The sequence below is a fragment of the Macaca mulatta genome, chromosome 15 (assembly GCF_049350105.2).
Source record: "Macaca mulatta isolate MMU2019108-1 chromosome 15, T2T-MMU8v2.0, whole genome shotgun sequence".
Taxonomy (NCBI): Eukaryota; Metazoa; Chordata; class Mammalia; order Primates; family Cercopithecidae; genus Macaca; species Macaca mulatta.
Window position 1 is genome coordinate 18,839,978 of NC_133420.1, and position 25,727 is coordinate 18,865,704.

Here is a 25,727-nt window from a genome sequence, read left to right on the forward strand (position 1 = left end):
AAGCCTGTAATCCCAGCACTTTGGGAGGCCGAGACGGGCGGATCACGAGGTCAGGAGATCGAGACCATCCTGGCTAACACGGTAAAACCCCGTCTCTACTAAAAAATACAAAAAAAAAAAAATTACCCGGACGAGGTGGTGGGCGCCTGTAGTCCCAGCTACTTGGGAAGCCGGGGCAGGAGAATGGTGTGAACCCGCGAGGTGGAGCTTGCAGTGAGCTGAGATCTGGCCACTGCACTCCAGCCTGGGCGACAGAGCCAGACTCCGTCTCAAAAAAAAAAAATAAAAAAATAAAATTAAAAAAAAAAAAAAAAAAAAAGACGGCTGGGCATGGTGGCTCACTCCTGTAATCCTAGCATTTTGGGAGGCTGAGGTGGACAGATCACAAGGTCAGGAGTTCGAGACCAGCCTGGCCAACATGGTGAGACCCCATCTCTACTAAAAATACAAATTAGCCTGGCATGGTGGCGGGCGCCTGTAATCCCAACTATTTGGGAAGCTGCAGAAGGAGAATCGCTTGAACTCAGGTGGCAGAGGTTGCAGTGAATGGAGATCATGCCATTGCACTCTGGCCTGGGCAACACAGCAAGACCCCGTCTCAAAACAAAATAAAATAAAATAAAAAATAAGGAAAAGCTGTTGAATTTTGTCAAATGCTTTTTCCACATATAATGGGATGGTCTAAGTTTTTTTAAATCTAAAAAATAAAAGTAATCATGTATGCAGAACCTCCTTCCCCAGTATCATTCCCTCCTCCCCTAGCTGCAGACTGCTGAGGCTGAACTGGAAGAATCAAACAGGCACTTCCCAGGATTTCCTGGACCTTTTTTAAGAAGGGCCACTCTAAGAGACTCTGAACTCCATCCCTGTTCAAACATTTTTCCCTGTTCTGAGGTCTCCAAAGTTTCAGCTCATCACAGCACCAATGCCCATTGCAAAGAACACATGATTTATTCAAGACAACTCGTCATCAACAGCACTGACTCAAGGAACAAAACAGATAAAAAACTAAAGCAAACGTTCTGACCCTCTGGAGTGAGACCCACTGAATTCATACAGCTCAATCTGTAAGTGTCCAAGATCCAGGGGGCAGGTTCTCAAGCAGGAAGCCTCAGGCACTCTGGTTCTGTGGGAACCTCCCTTGGGCATCTGCTTGAGAATCTGGGGAAGGGTCACTGTCAGGGCAGGTCCTTTCTGCAGGCGGTATCCTGCTGGGAGCTCAGCCTAACCAAGGCCTGGTCCCTGTGCTCTTGACCTTCATCTCAAGGCAAAGGAGAGGGCACTTGACCCAACTCTGCCAGCGAAGCAAATCAGACGGTGATTCAAGTAGTGTGGTCCCAGGAGCAAGGCGGGCGCAGACAAGAGCGAGTGCATTAGGAGTCCTGGGCAGTGAAGTAGTGTGGTCCCAGGAGGAAGGCGGGCGCAGACAAGAGTGAGTGCACTAGGAGTCCTGGGCAATGTCTGCTGGGTCCCAGGCAGTGGCCCAAGGTTGTGAAGGGGTTGGAGGAGGGGCTGAACCACCAGCTGACAAGTACTGGAGAGAGGGTGGCCCAGGCCGGCAGGAAGCATCATGTCTCTGCCTCATCCTGGAGGTCCTGGAGTCAGCCCAGTTCTCTTCCCACCTTTACACTCAATTCCAGTACAGAACTCAAGAGCCCACCCAGCCAGGACCTGCTGGAAAATCAGGCAGGTCCTAGAAGCATGGGGAGAAGAGGCTGACTTTGATCTTGGAAAATGAAGAGGATCTTGTCTCCAACTCCTTTCTACCTTCCTACACCCACGCCTCATCCCCAGAGCACTCACCAATGTGCAATACATAGCCAGGAGTCTGAATAAATAGTCAAAGTCTCCCAAATACTGCGCAGGTGCAGAAATCCAGGTGGCATCCAAGGAAAAGCCTGGTAGAAGAGCCACCTGGGGAAGCCGTTTCTGGCCCACAGCCAGGCTTGGGAGGGCAGCGAGAAGTCCTGCCCACCAGACTCGGAAGGCTTTGGGGGCAGGAGGGCTGCTGGGGCCTGACTCCTGCCAGCCAGTCTGGAGGACAAGGGTACTCACTATGGCACCTGGCTTCCGGATGCAAACCTTGTACAAGGAGGGAGGTGACTTGGTGAGAACTGGGAGCGGCCAGCTGCCCCTGCTCAGGGTATACCTGCCCCAGCCCTGGGAACAGCTCAGGCAGGGGTCAGAGAAGGCCCTGCACCTCCCTCAGTCCGCAGAGGGTGGAGGGATACACAGAAGCACAGACATAGCCCTCCTGGTACTGGCAGGACCCAAGGCCTTTAAGCGCAGCTACCCCGGCCCCAGAGAAGCTTCCTCAGGCCCCACTTGTCCTTTGTGGGACTCACCCACCCTGGGTTGGGACCTGGAAGCTGAGGAAATGACAACTCTTCTGAAGCAACAGGTTCCGACCCTGGGCTCAGAATCAAGGTCCTTTTCTTTTGGGACAGGAGGGCCTCTGGGAGAACCTCCAGAAAAACCAGCTCCCCCTCTTCCTTCTCCCTCCCTGGGCAGAGCACAGGGGCAGGAAGCTCAAAGCTTCGTTCTTACTCAGCAGCATTTGGTTTCCAAGATTTCTGTGTAGGGAACGGGTTCAGAACCCTCTAAGTGAGGCACGGAGGGCTCCCTCGCAGTCGGGGGGACCCAGGAGCCTGGGGCTGGGGGATGGGAACAGGAGGCAAAGGCCAAGCTTGACCTCCAGGGGCCTTGCTGAGCCAGTCTTCTCATCTGTCTCCCAGGTTCAGGGGAGCAGAGGGAAGCAGGGAGAGGAGGCGGCTCAGGATAAGGCACCCCAACAGAGAAGGGCAGGGAGAGTAATGGACAGAGGAAACATGGAGCAAGACATAGTCCCACTCTGGGAAGGAGGCGGAAGGAGACAGGCAGAGAGGTAGAGACAGAGAAGGAGGGGCTGGGAGACCTGGAGGCCTGAGAGACCCTCACCCCCTCACACACACATACGCGGGGAGGAGACGCCTGGGGACTTGGGCCCACGTCCACACCAACCGACTACAGACAGACATCTGTGGGTGAGAGAGATGGCAGGCCTCTGCTTTCAGTGTTGCCTTCCCTGTGAAGCACCCCACTCAGAAGCGGTTTCTGGCCCACTGGCCAAGCACCTCCCCTGACCGGAGCCCAGGAAAAGACCAGAAGCAGGAACCGAGGCTGGGGCAGCAGAGCCGAGGCAGGGAGGGGGCCCCTGGGAGCCTCCCAGTGCCGGAAATGGCCCTGGCCCGGGAAGGACAACTTCCCGAGCTTCGGCCCTGCTCAGTATCCTGGGCAAAGAGGGCAGGGTGCAGGGCAGGCGGGGAGCTGGGCGTGGTGGCAGAAGAAGGAGCACAGCACAGTGTGTCCCCAGCGGGCACTGCCTGGGACTCGGGCCAACCCTGCGGTTTCCCCTCAGGCTGGGTTCCTACAGGTTTCTGTGTGTCCCGTGAGCCAGGGCACAGGGTCGGGTGGCTTCTCTCCCGAACATGGGCCTCTTGCCGCGGGTTACTTTGAGTCTTGGAGCTCCTTGGCTTTCTGCAGGATCTGGCAGACATCTGTGATGGGGTAGTCCTGGGCACAGGAAAGGCCAACAGTTGCCTCTGAAGCTACCTCACCCCTGCCACACAGACACCCTCCCTGCTGGGACCCGCTGCCATGCTGGATCCTGGGCCTCAGGGGCAGGAGCACGGACTACCAGGCATTCCACACTCCCCAATCCCCAGAGCCCTGCATGCAGGTGACGCTACACCATGCAGCACCAACTCAACCGATCCACACACAACCACCCCCAGGCTCTCGCGGCCCTTTCCTCAGGACCAGACCATGCTGCCTCAGCTCTCCCACTTCTGCCACTGAACCCGAGCTCCCTCATGTGGAGTCAGTGGCACTGGGCCAGTGTCTGAGCATCAGCTCAAAGTCCCAACAATGCTGTGAGTGGCTACTGTGATTCTGCTCATTTTCCAGATCTAGTCCATGAAGTTATGGAAAACCAACTCTAGGCTGGGCTTGGTGGCTCACGCCTGTAATCCCAGCACTTTGGGAGGCCGAGGCGGGTGGATCACCTGAGGTTGGGTGTTTGAGACCAGCCTGACCAATGTGGAGAAACCCCATCACTACTAAAAAATACAAAAAAAACTAGCCGGGCTTGGTGACGCATGCCTGTAATCCCAGCTACTCAGGAGGCTGAGGCAGGAGAATCGCTTGAACCTGGGAGGTGGAGGTTGCAGTGAGCTGAGATTGTGCCACTCCAGTGAGCTGAGATTGTGCCACTCCAGAGCGAGACTCCGTCTCAAAAAAAAAAAAAAAAAAAAAAAACAACAACAAACCAAACCCACACTAAGGCCAGGTGCTGGTGAAGAAGCTGAGACCCAGAGATGCGGTAACTTGGCTTGGGTCACATGATGAGCACAGCAGAGCAAAACTGTGGACCTAAAGCTGTAGGCCCTTGAGCCCATCTTCTTTTTTTTTTGAGACAGAGTCTTGCTCTGTCACCCAGGCTGCAGTGCAGTGGCGTGATCTCGGCTCACTGCAACCTCCACCTCTCGGGTTAAAGCAATTCTCCTACCTCAGCCTCCCAAGTAGCTGGAAATTACAGGCACCCGCCACCACGTCCAGCTAATTTCTGTATTTTTAGTAGAGAGACGGGGTTTCGCCATGTTGGCCAGGCTGGTCTCGAACTCCTGACCTCAGGTGATCCACCCACCCCAGTCTCCCAAAGTGCTGGGATTATAGGCATGAGCCACCGCGCCCGGTGAGCCCATGTTCTTAATCTCTACACCCCAACCTCCTTCCCCTGGCCTGAGCATGGCCACCAGCAAGCGCAGCCACATTCTGGGCACCTGCGGTGTCCCAGGTGTGAACACCTATGTAGAATACATGGTTTGAAGGCCAGATCACTTGCTCAAGGCCACCCAACATTCCAGGTCAATGGCAGAACCAGGATTCAAACCCAGATCCAAACCAGATCTCCCTCAGGGGTCTGGACTCTGATCCCTGCTACGCTTCACTGCCCCTGCCCAGTCTGTCACAGTGGCTGGCGTGGGCAGGTGCCTGGCAAGTGCCGGCCTCATGGCAGTGGCTGGGCCTGCCCCCAACTCCCATTACCTGCAGCAGCCGCATGTTCACAGTGAAGTCCCCTTCCAGCAACTGCTCCCGGATCAGCCTATGAAAAGCAGCAGCAAAAGCGCTGGGACCTGGGATGCTCTGAGCGCAGGCCCTGCCTGCTACTCCCTCCCCACCCACCTCGAGTTTGGTTTGGGGCCGTCCCAAGGACTCCAGAAGCCCACTCCAGCCATGAGAGAGCAGCCCTGCCCACCCTTCGGGGCGGAGGGTCCTCCCGTCTGGCTTCTCCAAGGACCGCCCTGGTGAGCTGATGCCAGCTCATGCCCGCACTCACATGAGCATGGCGCAGCAGACGAGGAGGAGGAAGTCAAAGCGGTTGTCATCGGCGAAGAGGGAGTCCCAGATGCGGATGACATCAGGCAGCAAGAACTCCTGGGACAGCAGCAGTGTCAGCCAGCGGAAGGCGAAGAACTGGGGCTTGATGTTCTGCTCTTGCTGGGGAGACAGCGTAGGGGGTGGGGAGCGGGACTCCATGTTGGCTGCTGGCCATGGAGCACCACGCAGTGGGTCAGAAATGAATTCAGAGCACCAGGGCTGGCACCAGGCTGCCAGATAGCCTCGCTTGGAAAAGGGGCAGAGCCTGTTTGCTGCCAGCCAACATCCTCAGATCTTCCTATTTTTTTAAGAGAAGCTGGAAACCCAAACCTTTATGTAATAAGCTCTCCAGATTTATAAATGATGGCTCAAACTCTTTCACACACTTTGCAGATGATAGCCTTGGGTTTGTGGATGTGCTGAGTGACCATCACAGGGCACTTACTATAAGCCTGGGCTATGCTCAGCATATTAACTATGTCCTCTCACTCATTTAATCCACAGAACAATTCCACAGGCAATTATTCCCACTACAGATGAGCCTTCTGGTCAGCCACAGTGAATATTAACTGAAAAAGCGTGCTACAAAACAGCAAAAGCATACTTCCTTTTTTTTTTTTTTTTCCAGAGATGAGGTCTCGCTATATTGCCTAGGATGAAGTGCAGCGGCACAATCAAGGCTCATTGTAGCCTTGACCTTGAGAGCTCCTCCCTCGGCCTCCTGAGTAGCTGAAACTACAGGCCTGTGCCACCATGCCTGGCTAATTAGTTTTTAAATTTTTTGTAGAGACAAAGCTTCACTATGTTGCTCAGGATGGTCTCAGCCTCTGGGGTCAAGCGATCCTCCTGCCTCAGTCTCCCAAAGTGCTAGGATTACAACTGTGAGCCATCACACTCAACCCATATTTGTTTAAAAAGAGATGATTATTCCTGGCCAGCCAGGCACAGTGGCTCACACCTGTAATACCAGCATTTTGGGAGACCAAGGTAGGCGGATCACTTGAGGTCAGGAGTTCGAGACCAGCCTGGCCAACATGGTGAAATCCCATCTCTACTAAAAATACAAAAACGAGCCGGGCATGGTAATGCATGTCTGTAATCCCAGCTATTAGGGAGGCTGAGGCACGAGAATTGCTTGAACCTGGGAGGCGGAGGTTGCAGTGAGCTGAGATTGCAGCATTGCACTCCAATCTGCCCTCTGACAGAGTGAGAGTCCATCTCAAAACAAAAGAAAAAAAAGGGCTGGGCGCGGTGGCTCATGCCTGCAATCCCAATACTTTGGGAGGCCAAGGTGGGTGGATCACGAGGTCAGGAGATCGAGACCATCCTGGCTAAAACAGTGAAACCCTGTCTCTACTAAAAATGCAAAAAATTAGCTGGGCGCAGTGGCGGTACCTATAGTTCCAGCTACTCGGGAGGCTGAGGCAGGAGAATGGCGTAAACCCGGGAGGCAGAGCTTGCAGTGAGCTGAGATCCGGCCACTGCACTCCAGCCCGGGCGACAGAGCGAGACTCTGTCTCAAAAAAAAAAAAAAAAAAAAAAGATAAGCTTAGATATGTATTTTATTTTTCATGAAACTTTTTGTTTATATGTAAATAAATTCCTTTTGTTTTATGAAATAAACACGGAATGCCAGTACAATTTTTAAAATTATATTAATTTTAAAAAATGAAGTTAACACTTACCTCAGAAGACTACTAATAGCTTAACCAAGTAAGTTCATAATAAATGCCCTGCAGTATGCCTGGCACACAGTGGGCACCATTCTCAACTTTCCTTTTCCCTCCCAGCTTGCTGGGCTCTGGCCATCAGCTGCCTCAGCACATGGGTCAGTGTCCCGGGCAGCACCAGCAGCCGCCACGTCCGACCGCCAGACCTCGCCCTGGGCTGGCGCAGCAACTCTCTGCCTCCTGTCCCTTTCCATCCCTCTGTTCCTGGGGTCCTCACCAGTTTCAGGTAGAGCTCCACATCCTTATCCTTCAAGGTGGAGTAAACCTTCTCCATCTTGTAGGTGATGCCACACTGCGAGTCATCTAGGCTCTTGATGAAGTTGTCCCGGATCTCGGCCATGAGGTTGGTGAAGCAGAAAAAAGTGTCTGCCTCGGCGTGCTCTGGGAGAGACGCAGGATGGGGGCAGAAGTGGCGCACTCCAGGCCCATCCCACCTCTTACCTACCAGACATCTGCCCCGCTCTGAGCCCCACTGAGTTGCCCCGTCCTCGTGGTGGGGCTCAGTCCTTCCTCTGTCCTTGACCCCCTCCACCCCCAGGTTAAAGACATCGCCTCTTTCTTCTCACGTCTGGCAGCACTGTACATTCACTTAGCAATTTATTACACACTCTCCTGATGACAACTTAAAAACTATTATTTAAATCTTCTAATTCGGCTTCCTATATATCTACCTTCTCTACCAGAAATTAAATTACAAATATCAAGAGATCAGTCAACATCCAACATTCTAGAAGATCACAGCTGCAAAGGATCTCAGAGATGATCCAGGCCAACTCCTCAACCGGCAGAGGGAGAAGAGAGGCCCGAGAGGGAAAGTGAGCTGCACAGCCTGACACGGGCCAGCAAGGACTGATGTGAGCACCAAGAGCCTTCTTACCTTTCCACTCACTGTTGGGGTCGGTGGCAAAGGTGTAGTAGAGGGGCCCCACGATTTCATTCATGCCTTGCACGTAAGCGATGCCAGGGTTGAGCTTGGCATAGATGAACAGGATCCGCTCCACCACCTCCCAGTGGGCCTCACAACCATTGGGCAGCACTTCATACTCATTTAGGGATGATGGCACAGAGTTCTTTTGTGGGGAGCTCATCTGGAGGAGAAAAGGAGGACCCCATCAAGAAAGACAATGCCAGGGTGGGTGGCTCATGCCTGCAATCCCAGCACTTTGAGAGGCTGAGGTGAGAGTTGAGCCCCAGCGGTTGGGGCTGCAGTGAGCTGTGATTATACCATTGCATTCCAGCCTGGGTGACAGAGCAAGACCCTGTCTCAGGAGAAAAAAACAAAAACAAAAAGAGACAACATGGGCTGGCCACAATAGCTCAAGCCTGTAATCCCAGCACTTTTGGAGGCCAAGGCAGGAGGATCACTTGAGCCTAAGAGTTCGAGACCAGCCTGGACAACATAGGGAGATCCCGTCTCTACAAAAAAAATGTAAATATTAGCCAGGTATGATGGCATGCACCTGTGTTTCCAGTTACTTGGGAGGCTAGGGCAAGAGGATCACTTGAGCCCAGGAGGCTGAGGCTGCAGTGAGCTATGATCACACCGCTGTACTCCAACCTGGGTGACAGCAAGACACTGTCTCACAACGACGGTCCTAAAACCTAACTTATGGTGGTAAAAGTCAGAGCAGTGAGAAGTACTAACTGGGAAGGGGCATGCAGGAACTTTCTGGATGTGGACACGTTCTTTATCTTGACTGACTGGCACTTACACAGGTACACACACAAGAAAAACATTTTCTAATTGTACACGTAATTGCACGTAAGTTACACTTCAATTTAAAACAAAAACTTTAGGGCCAGGCATGGTGGTTCATGCCTGTAATCCCAGCGCTTTGGGAGGCCAAGGCGGGCGGATCACCTGAGGTCAGGAGTTCGAAATCAGCCTGACCAATGTGGAGAAATCTTTTTTTTTTTTTTTTCTTTTTGAGACGGAGTCTCACGCTGTTGCCCAGGCTGGAGTGCAGTGGCGCGATCTCGGCTCACTGCAAGCTCCGCCTCCCGGGTTCCCGCCATTCTCCTGCCTCAGCCTCCTGAGTAGCTGGGACTACAGGCGCCCGCCACCGAGCCCGGCTAATTTTTTGTATTTTTAGTAGAGAGGGGGTTTCACTGTGGTCTCGATCTCCTGACCTTGTGATCCGCCCGCCTCGGCCTCCCAAAGTGCTGGGATTACAGGCTTGAGCCACCGCGCCCGGCCGAGAAATCTTGTCTCTATTAAAAATACAAAAAAATTAGCCGGGTGTGGTGGCACATGCCTGTAATCCCAGCTACTCGGGAGGCTGAGGCAGGAGAAGCGCTTGTCCCCAGGAGGCAGAGGTTGTGGTGAGCCAAGATTGCACCATTGCACTCCAGCCTGGGCAACAGGAGTGAAACTCTGTCTCAAAAAACAAAACAAAAAAAATACCAAAAACTTTAAATATGTCAAAAACAGACAACTGGCCAAGACTTTTCTTCTTTTTTCTGCCCCCCAGACAGAGTCTTGCTCTGTCGCCCAGGCTAGAGTGCAATGGTACGATCTCGGCTCACTGCAACCTCCACCTCCTGGGTTGAAGTGATTCTCCTGCCGAGTAGCTGGGATGACAGGCACCCGCCACCATGCCCAGCTAATTTTTTGTATTTTTAGTAGAGACAGGGTTTCACCATGTTGGCCAGGATGGTCTTGAACTCCTGACCTCGTGATCCACCCAAAGTGCTAGGATTACAGGCATGAGCCACCATGCCTGGCCTGGCCAAGACTTTTCAAAAAGTCAGCTGTTAAGGTGATGGAGTTGGGGAGGGGAGGCCTAGTCCAAATCAAGAGACCAAAGAAAGAGAATATCCAAAGATACCACTGGCACAACTGAGGACATCTCAATCGTTCACAGGTGATATTATGGACTCATGGTTAATCTTCCCAGATGTGCTAATGGTAAGTAGGAGAATGCCCTTCTTCTTTTTTTGACATGGAGTCTTGCTCTGTCACCCAGGCTAGAGTGTAATGGAGTGATCTTGGCTCACTGCAACTCTGCCTCCTGGGTTCAAATTATTCTCCCACCTCAGCCTCCCAAGTAGCTTGGATTACAGGTGACCACCACCACATCCGGCTTTTTTTTTTTTTTTTTAAGTTGGGGGGGCAGATTCTGCCATGTTGGTCAGGCTGATCTCGAACTCCTGACCTCAGGTGATCCGCCTGCCTTGGCCTCCCAAAGTGCTGGGATTACAGGTGTGAGCCACCGTGCCTGGCCAACAATGAATGCCCTTATTCTCAGGAGATCCTGCTGAAGTGCTTGGTGGTAAAAGGTCAGACATCTGCAACTTACTCTTTCTCTATATATAATACACACACGAATAAAGCAATGTGAAAAATGTTAACAAGTGTTGCATTTAGATGGAAAATATACAGATAGTTATCCAGTGTACTCTCCTTTCAACTTTCCGGAATGTTTGAAAATTTTCATAAGAAAAGGTTGGAGGCCAGACACAGTGGCTCACACCTGTAATCCCAGCACTTTGGGAAACTAAGGCGGGAGGATAACTTGAGGTCAGGAGTTCGAGACCACCCTGGCCAAAAATCTCTACTAAAAATACAAAAATTAGGCCAGGCGCGATGGCTAACGCCTGTAATCCCAGCACTTTGGGAGGCCAAGGCAGGCTGATCACAAGGTCAAGGGATCAAGACCATCCTGGCTAACATGGTGAAACCCCGTCTCTACTAAAAAATACATAAAAAATTAGCCAAGCATGGTGGTGGGCACCTGTAGTCCCAGCTACTTGGGAGGCTGAGGCTGGAGAATGGCATGAACCCGGGAGGTGGAGCTTGCAGTGAGCCAAGATCGCGCCACTGCACTCCAGCCTGGGCGACAGAGCAAGACTCCTTCTTAAAAAAAAAACAGGCCGGGCGCGGTGGCTCAAGCCTGTAATCCCAGCACTTTGGGAGGCCGAGACGGGCGGATCACAAGGTCAGGAGATCGAGACCATCCTGGCTAACACGGTGAAACCCCGTCTCTACTAAAAAATACAAAAACCTAGCCGGGCGAGGTGGCGGGCGTCTGTAGTCCCAGCTACTCGGGAGGCTGAGGCAGGAGAATGGCGTGAACCTGGGAGGCGGAGCTTGCAGTGAGCTGAGATCCGGCCATTGCACTCCAGTCTGGGTGACAAAGCGAGACTCTGTCTCAACAACAACAAAAACAAAAAACAAAAAAACAGGCCGGGCGCAGTGGCTCAAGCCTGTAATCCCAGCATTTTGGGAGGCTGAGACGGGCGGATCACAAGGTCAGGCGATCGAGACCATCCTGGCTAATACGGTGAAACCCCGTCTCTACTGAAAAATACAAAAAACTAGCCGGGCGAGGTGGCGGGCGCCTGTAGTCCCAGCTACTCGGGAGGCTGAGGCAGGAGAATGGCGTAAACCCGGGAGGCGGAGCTTGCAGTGAGCTGAGATGCGGCCACTGCACTCCAGCCTGGGCGACACAGTGAGACTACGTCTCAAAAAAAAGAAAAAGAAAACAAAACAAAAACAAACAAACAACAAAAAAAAATTAGCCAGGCGTGGTGCAACATGCCTATGATCCCAGCTGTTCAGGAGGCTAAGGCATGAGAATTGCTTGAACCCAGGAGGCGGAGGTTGTAGAGCGCCAAGACTGTGCCACTGCACTCCAGCCTGGGCGAAAGAGCAAGACTGTCTCAAAAAAAAGGTTGGAAGATAAAGAGATGATGATCCCTACTGAAGACTCATGCAATGAGCACGGGTCCCCAACACCAGCTGCCTGTCAGGATCCCTTGGGAACTTTGTAAAGATTCACGTGCCTGGGCCCTGCCCTAGACCTGATCGGTCGGAAGCCCCAGAGGTGAGTGACCCATCTGAGAGAACCCAGGCAGTGACAGTGGATGAAGCCATCCTGGAAGCGTACGGTCCTGGAGACATTAAACTCTCCCATAACATATACATACATATGTATGCATACACGTGCAGGGATGTTCACACACAGAGACACACATCAGTCACATTTACCAAGAGCTTTTTATGCGGCAGACAGTGCTGTACGGGTATTCCTCCATTTAATCCACTGAACAATCTAAAATATTCTCTCAACATTATTTTCAAGATGAGGAAACTGAGGCTCAGAAATGTCAGACTGCTCCTTAAATGTCTAACATTAGGTGGTGGCATCAGGACTTGACCCTGAACTGGCTGACTCCCAAACCTAAGGTCCAGGGCTTGAGGGCAGGCTGCCTCCTGAGGATGCCCAGGGCTTTCTGCTTTTGAAGAATCTGCACAGCCATGACCTCATTTCATCCTCTTGGCAACTCAGGGAGGGCAGAAATGACTATGCCCAGTTGACGGCTGAGGAAACAAAGGCCAGGATGTGAACCTGGTATGACTTGCCCAGAGTCACACAGATGGTCAACTTTAACTCAAACTGCCCAATCATGAACCCAGAGGCTTAGAGATGAAGTTTCTGGTGGGTTCTCTGCTACCAGTACCAAAAGTTAAACTAGGTAAGTGCTCCTTATACCCAGTTACTACAGTGAAAGGAATGACAGGAGCCAGTCCCCTCCCTGCCCTTCAGTCAGGAAATCAGCAGTCAAGAGTGCCGCCAACGAAGCCAGCCTCCTGGTTATCTCGCCACGCAATCTGCACTGCACAGCAGTTCTGCTGGACACCCAACTCTCGTAGGCACCTGCAACCCCGGATTGGCCATATCTGCCCCTGCCCGTCAGAGCTCCGATCAAAGTCATTCCCAGCTGGGTGTGGTGGCTCACGCCTGTTATCCTGGCACTCTAGGAGGCCCAGATAGGAGGATCGCTTGAGCTCAGGAATTCAAGACAGTCTGGGTGACATAGCAAGACTCTGTCTCTATTTTAAAAAATAAAACAAACAAACAAAAAACAAAGTCATTCCCCAGGGGAGAAAAACTTTTGCAGTAGTATCTGCCCTAGCTTGTTGGAGGCTATAGAGAAGGCTTTTTCCATTGAAGGAAGACAGTGAAAGTTTAGGGCAACTAGCCACTATTCCAGATACCAAAGTAGGGGGTGTAAATTAAGGAATAAGGTAATATACTTGCTTGACTACAAGCAGTTTCTCAGAGTGACAGGAATCTATTAAAAGTTGGGGGTTCTATCAGTTCCACCCCTGAGTCTCTCAGATCTAACTCTGCTGCATCCCTGCCCCCACCACCTCTTGCCTAGACAACTGCAGTGGTCTTCCAGGTAGCCTCTCTAGCACCACTCCTACATCTCCACAGTGCCTAAAGCATTTCTGACGCAAGCAGACGTGAATCACGTCACTGCCCTGCTTACAGTGCTGTAAAGGATTCTCCCTACCCCTCATGACAACGGCCCCACATGGCCTCACCAGCACCAACCTCTTCCTTCACTCTCTGCTTCTAGCCACCCTGGCCTCCCTGCCCTGGAACACACCATGCTCTCTCCTGCTGAGCACTTCGGCCTATGCCCTCCTCTCCACCTGGAATGCGCTCTTCTTTTTTTTTGAGACAGGGTCTCGTTTTGTCACCCAAGCTGGAGTGCAGTGGTGCAATCTAGACTCACTGCAACCTCCACCTGCTGGGTTCAAGCAATTCTACTGCCTAAGCCTCCCGGGTAGCTGTGATTACAGGCACCCACCACCATGCCCCGCTAATTTTTGTATTTTTAGTAGAGACAAGGTTTCACCATGTTGGCCAGGCTGGTCTCGAACTCCTGACCTCAGGTGATCCACCCGCCTCGGCCTCCCAAAGTGCTGGGATTACAGGCATGAGCCACCATGCCTGGCCAGGGCCAAATTTTTGTATTTTCAGTACAGATGGGGTTAAATCCCTGGGTTGGTCAGGCTGGTCTCAAACTCCTGACCTAAAGTGATCTGCCTGCCTTGGTCTCCCAGAGTGCTGGGATTACAGGCATGGGCCATTGTGCTGGCCGTTTTCTTAATTTTTATTTTTTTCAGACAGGGTTGGGCTCTGTCACCCAGGCTGGAGGGCAGTGGTGTGATGCAGGCTCACTGCAACCTCTGCCTCCCAGGCTCAAACCATCCTCCTACCTCAGCCTCCTGAGTAGCTGGGACTATAGGCACGCATCACCATGCCCAGCTAATTTTTCTATTTTTTGTAGAGATGGGGTTTCACCATGTTGCCCAGGCTGGTCTTGAACTCCTGGGCTCAAGCAATCCTCCTGCCTCAGCCTCCCAAAGTGCTGGGATTACAGGCGTGAACCACTGTGCCCAGCCCTATCACACTTTCTCACATTTGTAATGACCCCATTATAAGATTAGAAGCTTGGCCGGGCGCGGTGGCTCAAGCCTGTAATCCCAGCACTTTGGGAGGCCGAGACGGGCGGATCACGAGGTCAGGAGATCGAAACCATCCTGGCTAACACGGTGAAACCCCGTCTCTATTAAGAAATACAAAAAACTAGCCGGGCGAGGTGGCGGGCGCCTGTAGTCCCAGCTACTCGGGAGGCTGAGGCCGGAGAATGGCGTGAACCCGGGAGGCGGAGCTTGCAGTGAGCTGAGATCCGGCCACTGCACTCCAGCCTGGGCGACAGAGCGAGACTCCGTCTCAAAAAAAAAAAAAAAAAAAAAAAAAAAAAGATTAGAAGCCTGGCTCATTCACTCACTGTGACGCAGGGCCCTTCCCAGCAGCCATTACACCCAGCTGGGACACAGCGAACCTCTGTCACCCAACTTTCAGAAAGCGCCCCAGGATCTGGCAGCATCAGGATTGCTCTGAGTAACTATCAAGCAGATGGTCATGGCCCGACACCTTGTGGCCAGGAGTTGAAGAGAAAAAGGAAAGAAAAGACTGTTGGGGGAGTCCCTGGGGATCCCAGGCTGGCACTCACATTTGTGACCCCACTCCGGTTCCGGGCCACTGTCTGAGATTTCAGTGTAGTCTGTTCCACTCTCTTACGAAGGGTTTCAAACTCATTCTGGGGGTCCAGGATGAGGAGGCAAGGGTACTCAGTGGCCCTCTGGAAGAAGGAAATGTCTGGGCACAACCTCCTGTCAAGAGGGAACAGGAAAGAATCTTGTTACTGGGGGTGGAGGTTTTCGCCATCCCATCTGCATCCTGCTGCCAGGAGACCCCAAGACTCCCCAAAAGCATTGTTTATTTTTTTGAGACGGAGTCTCTCACTGTCGCCCAGGCTGGAGTGCAGTGGAGCAATCTCTGCTTACTGCAAGTTCTGCCTCCCGGGTTCACGCCATTCTCCTGCCTCAGCCTCCCGCGTAGCTGGGACTATAGGCGCCCGCCACCACGCCCGGCTAATTTTTTGTATTTTTAGTAGAGAGGAGGTTTCACCGTGTTGGCCAGGATGGTCTTGATCTCCTGATCTCGTGATCCGCCCGCCTCGGCCTCCCAAAGTGCTGGGATTATAGGCATGAGCCACCGTACCCAGCCAGCATTGTTTGTTTTTAATTACAACATTTTGAATCACTAGAGGTCAGGAGTTCGAGATCAGTCCGGCCAACATGGTAAATCTTGTCTCTATTAAAAATACAAAAATTGGCTGGGCACAGTGGCTCACGCCTGTAATCCCAGCACTTTGGGAGGCTAAGGCGGGTGGATCACCTGAGGTCGGGAGTTTGAGACCAGACTGACCAACATGGAGAAACCCGTTTCTACTTAAAAAAATACAAAATTTTACCCAGGCGTGGTGGCACATGCCTGTAATCCCAGCTACTTGGGAGGCTGAGGCAGGAGAATCACTTGAACCTGGGAGGCGGAGGTTGCAGTGAGCCGAGATCGTGCCGTTGCACTCCAGTTTGGGCAAGAAGAGTGAAACTCCATCTCAAAAAAAAAAAAAATTAGCCAGGCGCAGTGGCAGGTGCCTGTAATCCCAGCTACTAGGGAGGCTGAGGCAGGAATTGCTTGAGCCTGGGAAGAGGAGATTGCAGTGAGCCAAGATGGCGCCACTGCACTCCAACCTAGGCAACAGAATGAGACTCCGCCTCAAAAAAATAACAACAACAACAATTACAACATTTCATTTTAAAAACAGTATTTTTTTGGCCGGGCGCGGTGGCTCAAGCCTGTAATCCCAGCACTTTGGGAGGCCGAGACGGGCGGATCACTACATCAGGAGATCGAGACCATCCTGGCTAACACGGTGAAACCCCGTCTCTACGAAAAAATACAAAAAACTAGCCGGGCGAGGTGGCGGGCGCCTGTAGTCCCAGCTACTCAGGAGGCTGAGACAGGAGAATGGCCCGAACCCGGGAGGCGGAGCTTGCAGTGAGCTGAGATCCGGCCACTGCACTCCAGCCTGGGCGACAGAGCGAGACTCCGTCTCAAAAAAAAAAAAACAAAAGAAAAAAACAACAAAAAAAAAAACAGTATTTTTTTAAAAGAGCAGTAGTCATTGTATATGTATACATACCCACATTTTATGTGTATTTGCAAATAGATACATACTTTTTTAAATTTTTTTAATTTATTTATTTATTTTTTTTTTTTTTTTTGAGACGGAGTCTCGCTGTGTCTCCCAGGCTGGAGTGCAGTGGCGTGATCTCGGCTCACTGCAAGCTCCGCCTCCCGGGTTCACGCCATTCTCCCGCCTCAGCCTCCCAAGTAGCTGAGACTACAGGCGCCCGCCACCACGCCCGGCTAGTTTTTTTTTTTGTATTTTTAGTAGAGACGGGGTTTTACCATGTTAGCCAGGATAGTCTCGATCTCCTGACCTCGTGATCCACCCGCCTCGGCCTCCCAAAGTGCTGGGATTATAGGCTTGAGCCACCGCGCCCGGCCCATACTTTTTTTTAAAAGTGTCATTATGGTCATACAACCTAACTCCTGTTTTAAACTCCAAACATCTTTCCATGTAAAAAAATTTATCTAGGTCAGGCACAGTGGCTGACGACTATAATCTCTGCACTTTAGGAGGCTAAGGCAGGAGGGATCACTTAAGCCCAGGAGTTCAAGACCAGCCTGGGAAACAAAAGGAGACCCCATCTCTATAAAAAATTAGTTGGGGCCAGGAGCAGTGGCTCACACCTGTAATCCCAGCACTTTGGGAGGCCGAGGCAGGCGGATCATGAGGTCCAGAGATCGAGAACATCCTGGCTAACATGGTGAAACCTCGTCTCTAATAAAAATACAAAAAATTAGCCGGGCGTGGTGGTGGGTGCCTGTAGTCCCAGCTACTTAGGAGGCTGAGGCAGGAGAATGGCGTGAACCTGGGAGGCGGCACTTGCAGTGAGCTGAGTTCGTGCCACTGCACTCCAGCCTGGGCAACAGAGTGAGACTCCACCACAAAAAAAAAAAAAAGAAGAAAAAAAAAAAGGAGACCATCCTAGCTAACATGGTGAAACTCCGTTTCTACTAAAAATACAAAAAATTAGTCGGGTGTGGTGGCACACACCTATAATCTCAGCTACTCAGGAGGCTGAGGGAGGAGAATCACTGGAACCCAGAGGATGCAGTGAGCCGAGATCATGCCAGTGCACTCCAGCCTGGGCAACAGAGCAAGACTGTACCTCAAAAAAAAAGAAAAAAATTAGCTGGGTGTGGTGGCATGTGCCTGCAGTCCTGGCTACGCGGGAGGCTAGGGCAGGAGGATCATTTAAGTCTGGGAGTTCAAGCCTTCAGTGAGCTGAGATTGAGCCACTGTACTCCAGTCCAGCCTGGGCAACAGAGCAAGACTCTATCTCCAAAAAAAAAAAAATTATCTAACACGCACAAACACAGAGTGGTTTGTAGTAGCAAAAGAGGTTTGGTTCCATAAGTTACACACTGTACAACAGAATATTACACAGCTGACCTGGAAAGACGTCCAAGACAGAGTGACAGGGAAAACAAGTTGGGAGATGGTGTCTAGAATGTGATCAAGTTTTTAAAATATATGTACTGCAGTACACGCACTTTTTTCAGACTTCTTATACTTAGCACATTGCAAACCCACTTCTAGAAGCACCAAAGGATGTGCTACCATCACTACCCACGTAAAACAACCTGGCCAGGCGTGGTGGCTCACGCCTGTAATGCTAGCAGTTTGCGAGGCTGAGGTGGGTGGATCACTTGAGGTCAGGAGTTCGAGACCAGCCTGGCCAACTGGTGAAACCCCGTCTCTCCAAAAAATACAAAAATTAGCCAGGCATCGTGGCACATGCCTGTAATCCCAGCTACTAGCGAGGCCGAGGCAGGAGAATCGCTTGAAACCCGGGAGGCAGAGGTTGCGGTGAGCCGAGATTGCACCACTGTACTCCAGCCTGGGTGACAGAGGGAGCCTCTGTCTCAAAAAAGAAAAACAAAACAAAACAAAACAAAAAAACAGAACCTATTTCCCTGGGTCACGGAGCGGTTCTTGACTTGAACATGGCAATCAGAACAACTCGTGGGTAAACACTGCACCAACCCCAGCCTGAGAGCACAAGAGGCAGTGCCTCCTTTCTCCTGCAGCCTGGCTGAGTTGCCCTGTGCGGGGGTCATATGGGGCCATCTGAAGATGAGCCTGGGCTGAGGAGCAGCACCCACGGTGGCAAGGGCAAGGAGTACCCTGCTTTATCCTGCCACGCGCCTTCTTCCCCGGCCACAGGGTACTTTCATGTGCTATGCCTCAGCCCAGCAGACTCTTCCACCCAGCCCGCTGCCTCCCTGCTGCCTCCTCCTCTTTCACATCTCATCCTGAGCCTCCTCTCTGGAAAGGCTTTCCTCGACCCCTCAAAGGAAAATAAGGCCTCCCTCTGATTCTCTAAAAGCACCAGTTTTTCCCTCCTTCACAGCATTACAGTATTTGCAATTATGTATCTGTTTCCAGGTTTAGTATACGTCTCACACTGGAGGCTCACACTGGAAGCTCTCGGAAGGCAGAGACTGTTTCAGTCCTGCTCACTCCTAAACCCCTCCTGACACAGGTACTCAGCCATTCCTTGAGAAGGAGCTCAATGGAGGGCCACCTGTCTGTGCTGGTGCAGACTGACTTGGGCACCTGAGAGCTGCCCCTTGGAGGTTCTGAAGGGTCACTGAGGGTCAGAGTGTCGGCTTGTCCTGTCTGACCAAGTGCCGGGGGTCCCAGGCAGGCTGTTGTACAAGGAACAGGATAAGCTCCCAGGACCCTTCTCTGATGGAGATCTGATCATTCTAAGAGCCTCTGTATGTGCTAAGACCAGCACAACAGTCCCACGTATCTGTGGAGACTCAGCCCGTTCTGTGCCCTTAGCCTGAACCACCTTACTCCTACTTCACAATAAAGAGAGTAATGATCAGAGGGTGTGAGTCACTTGCCCAAGGTCACACAGCTAACAACCTGTGAGGGCGGAATGGAAACCAGGCAAATGGACTCCAGAACCCAAGCCCTTAGCCACTCCACCCACCTGTGGACAAGGCCTGCCTTCTAGCTCCTCACCTAGTCCAACACGCTGCCAAACTCCCCAGCCTGACAGGGCCGCAGCATCTCCACATTTCTTTACTAAGTGGAAAAGCACAAACACATTGTAGCTCAAGATTTTAAAAACTGTGTATCTGACCCTGTCACTCCTTTGCTCAAAACCTTTGCATGGCTGCCTCATGCTCTTAGAATCAAGTCCAAGGTCCGGCCCCTATCTGCCCCCCTGGCCTTGGCATTGTTCCACAGATGTGTCAAGCTCTGCGGGCCCTCTGGACCTTGTCAAGGGCAGTTCCTTGCCCAATGTGGCCTTTGCTGCACTCTTCCCCTGAGGCCTCCCGCTCCTCAGATCTCAGCTGAATCACCGCCTCTCAGGTGAGGTTTCCCCAAACCCCCTCAAATTTTCCTTCAAGAGCATTTACCACGAATGCCATCTGCTAAGATCTAATGGGCTGAATGTCTTGCCATCTTCCTTTCTAGGTTCTAAGATCCTTAAGGGGAGGGAACACATCAGTATATTCAGTGCTCAACCCTGAGCTTAGTGCTAAGCCTGGCATACAAGAGGGGCTCAATACTTGTTGAATGAATGTCAGATGAATCCATGAACGCCTGGGGTACGAATGAAATTCCAGCTCAGATAAGAACAGCCAGGTACATTCAAGGACAGAATATCCCTCGCTAGCCTCATTCTCAGCCTATCATCAACAGGGCCTGGACCCAACCGCTGAGACAATCCACCAGCAGCTCCGCAAACCCCCATCCATGGGCCTGGCCTGCAAATGCAAAAGACAGAGCTGCAGAGAGCCCCAGAAGTCCCATGGGCCAGCTCCCGGCCCCAGGCCCCCTGCCTACCGGACATCTTTGTCGATCTGCAACAGCACCTCGTTGTCCTTGAAGTATGTGTTCCACCGGCTGTCAGGGTTGGGGTTGAGTGGCTGTGGGGAGAAATGAAGATGCTCTGTCGGAGGCCCAGATAGGCGCCTGGGCCCGATTTTATCCAAGAAACCTGAACAGTGGCCTTGCTGCAACAACCCCACCACACACTGAGATGTGGCCCTGACACCACCTGCAAGCTACTCAGAGGAGCCAACACAGCCCTTCCCACAGCCTCCTGAATCCGTTTGAACTCCACAGCCAGAAGCCCAGCCTGGCAGCCTCCTCTGAGTACATCTCTGCTGGGCAGGGACTCTGTTCCTTTTCTGTCCATTGCTGTAGCTCGAGAACTTTGCATGTAACAGTTGCTCAGTAAATGTTTGCTTGCTGAATGAATGAATTCGGTTTCTTCAGCTCTCATTCATCGATGCTCTGAGTCGTCAATTCCTATCTGTGAGTCTGGGCCTGGGCCCATCCATTTCTTTCTCCCGTGCTGTGAAGCCCAGGGAGGAGCTCAGCATTTGAGGAGAACACGGCTTCCTGGAAGCCACAGAGGGCAGCCTAGCCTCCCTCCCGCCCTGCTCTGACTTTCTTCAAACAACAGGAATGAGGGTTGAAATAGACCATGTCCTCAGAGCACCTGACGCAGGGCTGCCCTTGCCATGCTCCCTGGACCCCAACTACCATTTGTCTTACTGAGCTCAGGGCCCCCAAGCTTAGCGACCCAACACAGAAAGGAGGAACTGGGAGGTCCAGAGGGGACTGACACCAGACTGCACCTACCCCCTGGCATGCAGGGGGCCTTGCCTGCTCCAAGGCCGCCACCCCTCCACATTCTGTATCCTGGGTCTCTGCTGGCAACCTCTACTCACGTGGTCCTCAAAAGTCACATCCTCCCTGGACACACCCATGTTGGCCTTGGCAATGCCAGGCTGGATGATCATTTCCCTCAGGAACTGGGCATACAGCTCCCTGCAGGAGACAAGCGAGAAGGATGATTCCCAACAGTCCTACCCAGGGAGCCCAGACCAAAGCAGCAGCTGCAGGAGGCAGGGCGGCCCCGGCAGCACCGGCTCCGTCAGATGGAAGGGCCCTCCTGTCACTGCCCTTACACGGGGTCTCACCTCTGTTTGGCCAGGATGGAGGTCCATGAGGCTCTCTCCAAGGGAAGGTAGTTCAAGAGAATCTGCACAGAGGGAGAGGGGCAAAGCTCTGGTGACCCTCCTGCATCAACGTCAGTCTTTAGGCGGGGCTGATAGGCCTCAAGAAAAACATCTCATAAAGTCCCAAGAAGACAAGATGGGCGGAAACCCAGGAATGCCAGCATGAGCTAGGTCTAGCCTCCCCCTTCCTCCCCACTGCCTCCCTCCTCCTTTAACCCAAATCAGCCCTTCCCTCTGCTTTTCCTCACACAGACTCTTCCACATGATCACCAGACCCTGTGCTGTGAAGGGCTGGAAACCAGGACACTGGGCTTCCATGGCCACCTGAGCTGGAAGCTTTGGGCAAAGCACAGCCTTTGTTTTGTCCCAATAAGCATGACTTTCACTGTACTTCACGGACCAGGAAGCAGAGGTCTTCGTTGTTGGCATTACAAAGTATCCCATCCCCAAGGGGAATTCCAGAGGACACCAAGAGGAACAGAAAACCCAGGACTTCCCAGAAAAGTTCCCTCAGACAAGCAAGGAAAGGTGCAGAACAGTAGGAAGAAGCCAGGGGTAGGGGCAGCCTATGCAGGAAAACCCAGGGACGCTCAGCAGAGCGGAAGCCCCACCCCAGGCACACCCACCTTCCAGCAGAGGCACCGCAGTCCGCCCTCACAGGGGATGCCTGTGGACACAGCAAGCAAAGGTCATGTCCCAGGCCACAGTCCCAGAACCCCCAGCCCTTCACCTTGGAGTCAGCTAGCAGGGAGTAGAGTGGGCAAGAAGTCCTTCTTCAAGAATCATTTCCCCAAGAAAGATTACTAGACTGGATGGTTTGGTTTTTTTTCTTTGTTTGTTTGTTTTGAGATGGAGTCTCCCTCTATCACCCAGGCTGGAGTGAAGTGGCGCAACCTCGGCTCACTGCAGCCTCCGCCTCCTGGGTTCCAGCGATTCTCCTGCCTCAGTCTCCCAGGTAGCTGGGATTACAGACACGCACCACTATGCCTGGCTAATTTTTGTATTTTTAGTAGAGACAAGGTTTTTACCATGTTGGCCAGGCTGGGCTTAAACTCCTGACCTCAGGTGATCGCCCGCCTTGACCTCCCAAAGTGTTAGGATTACAGGTGTGAGCCACCACACCCGGCCCAGACAAGATACAAATTTTTTTTTTTTTTGAGACAGAGTGTTGCTCTGTTGCCCAGGCTGGAGTGCAGTGGCATGATTTCTGCTCACTGCAACCTCCACCTCCCCGGTTTAAGCGATTCTTCTGCCTCAGTCTTGCAAGTAGCTAGGAGTACAGATGTGAGCCACCACTCCTGGCTAATTTTTGTATTTAGTAGGGACGGGATTTCACCATGTTGGCCAGGCTGGTCTCGAACTCCTGACCTCAGGTGATCCACCCGCCTCAGCCTCCCAAAGTGCTGAGATTACAGGTGTGAGCCACCATGCCCGGCCTGGAATGTTCTTTTGAGGATAACACCTTCTCATCCTTGATATTCCTTCCTCAGAAGCAGCCTTTACCAACCACCATCTCATCCCAATTCAGGTCAGTTCCTCCGTTATAAGCAATAATGGCTCTGTTACTATTTCATAGCATCTGTCATAAGTGGAACTGTTATATATATACACAACAGTGGTGTGTTTTCTTAACGTCTGTAACCCCTACTACTGGGTAAGCCCCAGAAGACAAAAACCACACCTATTATTCCCAGCGTCTAGCACACAGCATTGCACATAGAAGATATTCCATACGTATTTGTGGAATATAAACTAAGCTATGAATGCTAAGTATTTTGTGCTTTACAGGTATTATTTCATTTAATCCTCATGATAACCCCAGTAAGTAGGGAAGATTAGCATAATTGTCCTAAGAAGGAAACTTAACTGTAAAACTCTTAACTACTAACACTGACTGCCTCCCCTTTGGGGCCTGTATTTTACTCCTGAACAGAAAGACAAAGTTCTCCTCCAATAATATCAGGAAGCTCACTAGAGCAGTTGCTGCTATAGTATCCATGGTACCATGAACATGAGCTAATGCCTCCACTTCAGAATCTATATGATGATGGCAGGGACAATATAAGAAGTTCTTTTTTTTTTTGAGATGGAGTTGCACTCTTGTCACCCAGGCCAGAGTGCAATGGTGCAATCTCAGCTTGCTGCAGTTCCCAGGTTCAAGAGATTCTCCCGCCTCAGCCTCCCAAGTAGCTGGGATTACAAGCAAGTGCCACCATGCCTACCTACTTTTTTATATTTTTAGTAGAGACTGAGTTTCACCATGTTGGCCAGGCTGTTCTCGAACTCCTGACCTCAGGTGATCCACCTGCCTCGGCTTCCCAAAGTGCTGGGATAACAAGTATGAGCCACGGTGCCCGGCCTGAAGTTCTTGCTGGCAAAGTTACAGGGGCAAAAAAGTGACAAGAAGCGATGCAGAACACGTTGGGATATTTTTTAAAACAGGCAAAAAGAGAGTTATCTTTGTGCTGGTTGGGGCAAAGTCTAACAAGGCAAGATCGGCTCCTTAAAGTCAGTGTCCCAAGGCTGTTTTACCGCTAACCAGCTAACCAAAGTTTACTGCCGCCTCAGGCAGCTTAGACCCCAAGCTAGGGAGAGAACCAGAAACCACCCTGCAGTTAACCAAATTCACCAACACAGGAAGCTGGCTAAGGAATGAGGAAAGACTGTCCTGGGCTCAAAAGGGTCCCCCCATTCTCATTCTCCAGTCTTCAGTCCTGTCCTGTTACTCTCAGGAATCTGGCACCTCCTGTCGAAAGCCTAAGGGCAAGGCACACTAAGTGTGGCCACTACCCCTCTGGGAAACCCCTCTAAGCTCAAGGCAGTCACTGCCTGTTCAGCTCTACAGAATCTGGAGAAGGCCCCAAGTGTAATTTCCTTCCATGGCCCCAGCCCCCAGCAGCTGGGCCCCAGAGCTGACCAGGTGTGGCCTTGAGCACCTCCCCGGGAATTCTAGCCACAGGGCTGCTCTAGGGAAACCCTGAAAATAAAGAATGGCTTCTTACCACTAAAGCTGAGTTCCCGCAGCTTTTCCAAAGCAATTGAGGGCTCCTTCAGGACATCCTGGAAATCTGCAATTCTAGAAGGGGAGACAGGGAGGCAAATGAAGCACGCTCATATAGGCTCAGTGAGACCCACAGCCCTCAGCTCCCTCACACCGCCAGTTTCCAACCTGTGCCTCTCTTCCCTTTAGGACATAAAAATTACACAGCTTAGTCAAGGTCCTCACAAGAGACAGCTTTGGAGAACAACAAAACCATATTTCACTTCTTCCTCTACAACCAGAAACACAGAATGCCAGGGAAGAAACTTGAGAGATAGTCTTGTCTAGAAGTTCCCAAATGTGGACCATAAAATTAGACACATTCCAACATTCTAATATTTAGTGAGCTGACGTTTACTGGGCACTTCCTGCCGGCCAGGCCGGGTCCACAGCACAGCCACCAACTGAACTCCTTGGACCTCAGGAACCAGGAGTAATTTGATCTGCAGACAATGCACAACGCTCACAAATACAACCATTACAAGACCTCTGGGCCTGCCAGAAGACAAGGACAAAGGGTTTAAAAAACACGTCCTGAAGGAAAACTGAAGAGTGAGCAAAATTCAGCCAATGCTGCAGGATCTGGCCTGGGGGAGGGGCCAGACTGGAGAATGCAAGTTCTCTAGCAATCCTACTAAGAAAAAAGCACGGAGGACAGGGTGCACTTGGAGAGAGTACAGGAGCAGGAGACTCAAAAGGGGGAAAGGGAGAGTGCGGGGCATGGGGGTCTGGATGAGGAAGACTCAGGGGAAGGGGGAAACCAGGGTTCCAGGATGAGGGAGGCAGAAGGAGTGACACCAGGGGCAGGAGAAGGGCCGCCTCTCTGTCCTTCCTGCAGCCCACAGGCAATGAGGTTAGGTGGACGCTCGAGACCCTCTGCCGGGGTGGGGGGAGGTCTGCCGATTCCTAGCCCCACCCGCGCTTCCCCCTTCTGAGGGGCTGAAGGGGCAGCCTGGCCAGGAGGAGCTCAGCCGGGTCAGGCCCCGTAGCCCCTTACCGGCTCTTGTGCAGACTTGACATGGTGTTGACTTCCGGACCCCCCAGCCGCCTCCGCCGCCTGCGCCTCGGCCGCCTGCGCCGCCACCACCGCCGCCCCCCAGGGACGCGGGGCGCTGGGCAAAATCCTCCGGCGGGAAACGCAGCCACTAGCCTGCGCGTTCCGCCGCCCCGGCCCCGCCCCGCCTGTCACGTGCCACCCCTCTACTCTCA

General features: G+C 52.1%; 1 protein-coding gene and 1 long non-coding RNA gene across 18 annotated transcripts; one reads left to right on the forward strand and one right to left on the reverse strand.

Annotated features, from left to right (window-relative positions):
• Window positions 1-932: 932 nt before the first annotated feature.
• Window positions 933-25,636, reverse strand: TBC1D13 (TBC1 domain family member 13). 17 transcript variants are annotated; one of them, NM_001194740.3, is given in 14 exon segments: window positions 2,378-3,552; window positions 5,086-5,143; window positions 5,378-5,538; window positions 7,366-7,529; window positions 8,026-8,236; window positions 14,964-15,014; window positions 19,709-19,720; window positions 20,300-20,377; window positions 21,188-21,287; window positions 21,440-21,501; window positions 22,105-22,145; window positions 24,481-24,554; window positions 25,516-25,566; window positions 25,606-25,630. In NM_001194740.3, coding segments are annotated over 13 exon segments (1,101 nt in total). In that variant the 5' UTR covers window positions 25,539-25,566; window positions 25,606-25,630; the 3' UTR covers window positions 2,378-3,486.
• On the forward strand, window positions 9,055-10,297 carry LOC144335075 (uncharacterized). The gene is made up of 3 exons (XR_013405515.1): window positions 9,055-9,185; window positions 9,416-9,470; window positions 9,701-10,297. It is a non-coding gene; the product is annotated as an uncharacterized LOC144335075 (long non-coding RNA).
• Window positions 25,637-25,727: the final 91 nt, after the last annotated feature.